At 28.5% G+C, this 7,442-nt stretch overlaps 1 protein-coding gene across 1 annotated transcript; it reads right to left on the reverse strand.

Annotated features, from left to right (window-relative positions):
* Positions 1-701: 701 nt before the first annotated feature.
* Positions 702-6,210, reverse strand: LOC126844835 (uncharacterized). Its single transcript, XM_050583259.1, has 9 exons — positions 6,154-6,210; positions 3,313-3,463; positions 2,758-2,837; positions 2,073-2,244; positions 1,950-2,011; positions 1,619-1,775; positions 1,160-1,230; positions 897-1,071; positions 702-823 (listed from the first exon to the last, which is right to left on the reverse strand). Exons 1-9 carry the CDS (start codon positions 6,208-6,210, stop codon positions 702-704), a joined length of 1,047 nt encoding a protein of 348 aa, XP_050439216.1.
* Between the last annotated feature and the right edge of the window lie 1,232 nt (positions 6,211-7,442).

The raw sequence follows: 7,442 nt of genomic DNA on the forward strand, positions 1-7,442 counted from the left end.
CAATATCGCTTTAGCATTCGCTAGTAAAATTATTATTGTCCACAACGATTATCAAATCTTCAGACTTTGGGACTATATCTATACAATGAAAACTAGTTTTTCTCCAGTGGCTAAATCTAAGGAAAAATCGCGAAATAAAATGTTATGGTCTTAAGAACACTTTCAAATAATAATATTCGGCGTAATAAAATTAAACACACAAAATTAATACACAATAATAATAATATAATTATTACACAAAATTAAAACAAATCCAAAATAAATAATAAATACCCAAAAATATATTAATATGATATAAAACATATATTCGCTAACTAATTTTCAGCTTTTAAATATTAAAAAGACTAAAGAATGCAAGCAGCGTGGAAAAATCCACTCTTATAATACATTATACATTTTATTGCACACTAATTTTAATTATAAAACTAAATATATACTATTAACATTTTTAAAAGAAACAAAAGTAAGTTTTAGCTTCGATACGGAACTGAGAAAGAATTTAAATATTTAATTGGTATTTACTATGATTAAATTTCATATTTAGCTATGTAAACTATCCATTTATTTTTTTAACAAATCGAAAGATTTCAAAATATATTAATACAGTATTTAAAAGAAACAAACGTAAAATTTAGGACATTCGTCAAATGGAACAAACATGATTGAAGACAATATTAAAAAAAACATCAGCTTATAAATACCTATGTATTTCTCTTTTTACTCCACATGTCATTTACAATTCTGCTAATATCCATCGAGTTGTAATCTGGCTGCAAAGTTATTTGCATCTCCATGAACATAGCAGGGCACATCGGACGAGACCCTAAAATTAATAAAATTTGGGTTTTTAGTTAAGAAAACATTTTTTTTTTTTGGTGTTATTTAGAAAAAATTACGGTCAGGATGAAACTCCTCCAAAAAGGCTTCAATCTTGCCGTAAAAAGATTCTGTGGTATAAGTTTTTGCGAATTTTAAAAGCTCCTCCTGAATGTTGAGCAAACCATCATGGTTTTTGTCATACAGTTTAGCGAATTCCCACATAAACTGCCCAACGTTAGTTGTAAAAGGTGCCTGCAGAATCATCAATGCACAGTTATATTGGTCGTACCTTACTATGGAGCATATGCAAGCCTAATCAATTCAAAATTAACAACATTACTTCACTGTCGAAATCCTCATCATATTCCGAATAAAATACCAAAAGCTCTTGTAGCTCATGAGCGGCGGGTCCTAGAAAAAAAATTATTAGATATATTATGTTTTTTTTTTTACAATCTATTATTATATTTAAAAAAATATGTAATTGTTTAGACTCATAATTATCGTGCTATTATTGTACTGTGTAGCACTGTGTTTTTGTTATCGGGCAACGGTTAGTGCCGTGTCTTAACTTTTTTTTTGTTGTCTTGTTGTTATCGTCTACTGTGTGTGTAACCACGTTTTTTTTTGTATAAAATAAATGTAGTTTCTAATAACTAAAATTTCTATTGTTGTTATATTGAAATATGAATAATTATAAATATTATGTTAAAATAAAATAAAATAAGTAATATACAGTCCACTCTTTATTATCATCCAATAAAAACTCAAACAGTAATATTATTAATTTTATGCTTACGGACGTGATCGAAATCCAATAAATAATCATACTCTTCGGAAACAAGATTTAACGATTTAAATAAGGCTTTTTGTTTAACACTATCAAGGTGATCTTTAGAACTGTCATACAAAGCGCGGCATTTGTCTATCTGCTTCTTGTTCAGGTGTTGACGAAACTAAATATTTATATTTGAAAATGTATATATAAATTATTGCGTTTATTGTGGTAAATAATTATGAAACATGAGAAGAAAAATGTGACTTTTTAAAATATATTTCTTAAATATTGTTTGTCATAATAATATATTGTATGTAACTTTTACAGTCTATAAACTTGATTAGCATATTACGTTTTCTTTTTTATGTTTCATTATTGCCGTCAAGTACTGTAGTACATTTATTGCGTTTTCATCTAAAAATAAATTAAAACTATTAAGTTCATTAAATTAACGGACATTTAAACACTATGTTACCTTTAAATTCTGTCTTTATAGTATTATTATAGTTCTTAATTATTTTAGGCTGGTCATTAAGTATGTCATATATTTCAGCTCCGGTAAGATGCCCGTTTTTTTTACCTCTTTCATTTTGTACTTTGAACCATCCCACAAAAAGTCTTACTTCATATGTTGTTAAACATACTTGCTGATATGCAAATACAAGAGAACAAAGTTGTAACATAAATTAACTATTTTTTTTAATCAAATAACGTATATTCATGTATATTAAATTATTAAGAAAGCATAATAAATAATTATGTATGGGATCTGTTGGAATAAAATCCTTATTCAGAAGCGTATCAAATAATAAAAGGGTTGAATAAGTATAACAAATAAAATATTTAATATCAATATGTGTGCACGTATAAGTAAAAACGACGACATACTCGGTGTACACGAAATACAAAATATGCTTACTAAGAATTTTATCGACCTACTAACTACATAATGTGATATTGTGTTTGGTTTATAATTCCAACAGGATCCTATAGGATATGTTTAGTTTTTCAATATATTTATTGGAATCTTTGACGGATACTTATGAGTCATAAATTAAAAGTTAATCAAGGAAATCATACAATTTCAAATGGCATCGTTGTCCCCGAAAGGATTATTGTAAGTAAATAATTTAAACATAGATTAACTATTTCGGTATTACCATCAAGCTGTCAGGTATCTTAATATGATCGGCCAGCATTATCAAAAAGTCCGGCATGGTTTCATTGTTAAGCACAAATCCTACACAAATATATTGGTAATTGAAACAAGTTAATAATACATTTACAAAAATACAAATTAAAAGTTTTTAACAAATCTAAAGTTGTGCGTCGTGCAGCAAAATAATTTTCGGCAAAAGTATGAATTAGAACATTCTTATTAGTTTAACTTAGTAAAGTATAAAATTACAAAAAAAACAATGCGGTGCACTTTAGTGTCTATAGATTTCGGGTATCATAGTTTGTTATGTACACATAACGTGTTACTAGCTCGATGCTAAAACAATGTAATAAAAACATTGTATTATCTCTTGTACAATTCGGTCTGTAGCATATAAGAAGTCCCTACTGCTCACTTTTGATTTATTATTATGTTTTTTTTTATAAATCTTTCCATACTCTAAATATCTGAGGTGTGACAATGATTGTATAGTAATATGGTATAGTATGGTATACAGTAATATAATTATGTATAAAGAATAATATTTAAACATTACCTTCTTTAAATTGTTCGACACCGCCTGTATAGCCCACGTTCTTTAAGTAACTATTAATCACATCGTTAGGAAGTATACCCGTTATAGGATCTTTGTGCTGAATAAACAGAGCATTTAATTCTTCGATTTCTCTCTGGTCGAATCCAATGCTCTGTAAAGTACAATAAACGTAATTTAATGTCAAAAAATACTTTTAAGTGACTATATTGAACTTATTATACTGTAAATGATAAAGTTTTAATTGTTGTTATTCTGTTATTTTCTTATTTAAACGCAAACAATTACGAAATTAAGACAAATTTTAAATTTACTGTAGTCGTTTGGATATTCTGAATTTTGTTAGACGACCTCATGAATCGTCGTATAAGATGTTTACATTTATAAGCTAAATTTCAAAAAAAATAAAGAGAATCTAAATAAACTGATGTCGTTTTGGAAAAAAAATATCACTAAATATTGTTATATGATGACCACGTCATCAATATAGGTTACGTGTTTTTTTAAATAAATGCGGGCAGTGCTTCCAGCGACTTGAGACTGATGACATAAACGATTAAATTAACAATAACGCTGAATTGCAAATTGTAAAATTATATAAAAGACAATCAGATTTAATGATATTTTGTCAGTCCACTTAACCAGAGCTATATGTCATCAGTCAAGAGTACTCGGTTGTCGCTGTCCGTCTACAAGGTTTAAGTTCGAGAGTTCGTTCAGTAACACCTAGTAGTCTATCCTCTTTCCTTGTGCACTTGTCTTGCGATTCGTTCGCACAGTGCACATTCCTTTCTTAAAGTACCCGTGTCTTGCGATTCGTTCGCACCTCGTACTTTATCCTTCCTTCATCTCTCCAAGTATTCGTGTCTTGCGATTCATTCGCACCTTGTACCTATCCTTTCTCATTCTCTAATTCTTTTTAATCCAGTATAAACAACGGCTCTTCGACATCCGCGAAGAACCCGGACAGCAATCCGTTTCACTCTTGTGCCAGTGTTCACCAGTGTACATCAAGAGTCTAGAATGTCTATTTTCATTTCTTTTTGTCTTACGACAATATGTTCACAACGGGTGACTTCAAACAACTTTTATGGCAAACAAAAAATTGTTATATTGTGTAATGAATATGCGAAAGTAGTCTAGGTTTGGTGTAGAGAAAAAAGTGCCTAAAATAACTATGGTAGTACTTGAAGTTTATTTGGTACAGTGATTTATGACATTCAAGTATAATAGTTCTGAAAGACTTATGATCTCCCCTCTCCCTAATATGTTCTGACCTCACTATGTTAGCTATTCAAGTGATGACGTATATACATATGTATATTAATTTAACTTTAAAACGGTGTATGATTGTTTTGAAAAATAGTGAAATAAATAAATCTTTTTTCCTAAAAGTGGCGGAACCTTTTTTTTTCTATAGTTTGTGTAATTAAAATTTGACTTAAACTAGATCTAACTACAGTATACTGTATAGTGTAAATCTATTAAATGTAAAATTGATTTTATACATTTTGTTCTGACAGAAAAATAATTTGCTGGGACAAAAAATACTGTCGAAACTTGGAAACAACAATCTAATGTTATAACAACTATTGGTAGTATAGTGACTTACAACGAATAAAAAATGAATTGTGTTTTAGTGAAATATTTTGGTATCCAAAACATTTGTACAAATAAGGACAATTACAATAGCCGAATACGCAAAAAAAAAGGTGTTTTCGACGAAAACGAATAGATTTGTAATTCAAACCTGCGAGTCGATAAAATATCTGCTTATACTATATACTGCAAATTGAGATAAATGTACAAAAATACCGGCTATAATATACGGGTTTGATAATGAAAACCAAAATTAATAAAACAATTATCAGCCGTACGTTGTAAAAACCAAATTTTAAAAATAAAATATGTTATTTAACGATAATTAAGTAGGTAGAGGCTTCATTTTTTTTATTAGCCCCACAATTAAAAAATATAATGTTACTTTTAAATCAATATTACCTATTAAATAATAATGGTCTAAAATATGTTTGAGAACTTATATTTGATAATTATTAACAAATTTTAAAATATATACCCACCCAACGCATACTGTGCATGCGCTTTTTTACAATATTCAAAGGTATATTATATCAAGTGTTTTTTTTATACTGCTGACTACAAATAAAATATAAAAACGGGGTACCACTAGGCAGGTTCATACTGAGCTTGGTTTAAATTGAGCTGTTTTTTTTGTATTAATTTAATTGTATAAAATTATAATATTTATAATATTATGTCTACTACTATGAGTGTTAAATTAACCTATACATTTAATTTTTCAAATATCTATGTCACATAATATAATTTGTATGTTAAATACTGAAAGGACGGATATTATTTTTTACAGACAATCTTTTTTAAGGATGTGAGTTAACATTTAATTATAATCAAAAAGTTTAAAACACGTTTACATAATATATTAAATTTAAAAAAATAACAATCTTTTGGACTTGACTCTCATTGAGTCCGATACACTATGAAGTATTATAAGTACTGAGTACAATAATATAATAATATATACAATAAATAAATTCGTGTGGCATTATTGACCGGGATTTTAGCTAACTTGGTCCACACCGGTCGGCCTAGTGGTGTGGTTTGCCGCTAAAAACCCGGGTGGTCACCCATCCGGGATCAAGCGGTACCAGTCACAGCTTAACGTCAGGCGCCTTGCGGCAGCTGCAGTGTCCACTGCGCCACACCGTACCAGTAATATATACAATTATCTACTGAGACTTTATTATTTTTTTCATTGCAATTATAATTATTGTAATTATAACTAATATTATGTTTTATACTAACCTGTGTCTTGGCTACGAAGTACAACGCGCAAAGGAGAACAGCACTTTTGAAATGCATAATAGTTTTTTTTTCAAATACTTGGTTGAACCAAAAGTAAGTCTTCAATACCGAAATCGAATAAACAGTGAAATTTGATTCGGCTGGGTGTGACTTTTACACGGTGCGATTAATAAAAACAACATAAGTTTAGAAACGAAAAATATGCTAGAAAGTTGTTTTTTATTTTATTTTATTTACAAGATATTTAATTAACGAGTTTTTTTTTTACCCTATTGTACAGTTGTAAACACAACGTAAACCGAAACAATACTGCATATTTACTCATGTTAAATAAAACCACAAAATATTTTTATTTAAATTACAAAACAACAATATTATAGGGATCGATGAATTTATATACTTGAAAAGTTGTTGTTTGACCCAATTGTACAGTTGTGAACCAGAAAAATACTGAATATTTACTTATGTGAAATAAAATAAATAAATCTTCAGAAAATAATGTTATCCGTTTATATAAATAAACATTTTTCATATACTCTACTATGCAATTACACCATTTATTCAAGGGATGAGACAATCCTTTTTAAAATGTGAATAGCTAACAAACGTATCACACAACTAACAATTTTCCTGTTCGATTGTCTGGTCGCCTCCTAAAAATATCCGATATTTTGTCTACTGGCCGTTTGTTCTAAGTTATTAAATTATTAAATAATTATACTTTAAGAAATTAAACATATTGCTAACGACAAACTAAAAATACCATAATTCCTTTCCCTTAGATTAAAACTGACCTAGTTATACAGGATTATTTTTTTATTTTGCTGCTTATAATTTTTTTTTTATTTAAACTTTAATTTAATTTTTGGTTTTTATTATTAAAACCATGCATAATGTTAATACGTTACGATTAATATTCTTACAGCCGGGTAGTCAGGTATTTAGTACTTTTCGGTTTTTGTGTTTCATTTGCTGTGGTAATTAGTGAAGTAAGAATTAACACACAACATTATAATACATAAAAAAATTAAAATAAGCGAGCGAGTCGAAAGCCAAGCAGAACGTGAGCCGACGGTGGCCAACGTTACTATTTTTAAGGTCATCTCTAACTTTTTAATAAAAATAATGAGCCATTTTAATAAAGTCATGAGTCACATGTATTTTGTTCTATCAAATCGCATATAATATTTTATAAAAACGCTAGTACTTTGCAGAGTATTTCTAAAACAAATTATGATATTTGATTTACATAATATTTATTACAGTATTTGTTAAGTTTTTAATTTTGA

This window comes from Adelges cooleyi, unplaced genomic scaffold, assembly GCF_023614345.1.
Source record: "Adelges cooleyi isolate 19-005CV unplaced genomic scaffold, UGA_ACOO_1.1 ACOO_flye_CR_arks_rails_tigmint_CR_PRNA_651, whole genome shotgun sequence".
NCBI lineage: Eukaryota > Metazoa > Arthropoda > Insecta > Hemiptera > Adelgidae > Adelges > Adelges cooleyi.

Bases quoted from the DNA above. Each gene is read 5' to 3' on its own strand.
- LOC126844835 (XM_050583259.1), bottom strand. From the start codon at position 6,210: ATGCATTTCAAAAGTGCTGTTCTCCTTTGCGCGTTGTACTTCGTAGCC. The intron at 2,838-3,312 runs GTAATGTTTAAA...ATATTTGTGTAG, and splicing joins TGTCGAACAATTTAAAGAAG to GATTTGTGCTTAACAATGAA. The intron at 1,776-1,949 runs GTAATATGCTAA...ATAAATATTTAG, and splicing joins TGAAACATAAAAAAGAAAAC to TTTCGTCAACACCTGAACAA.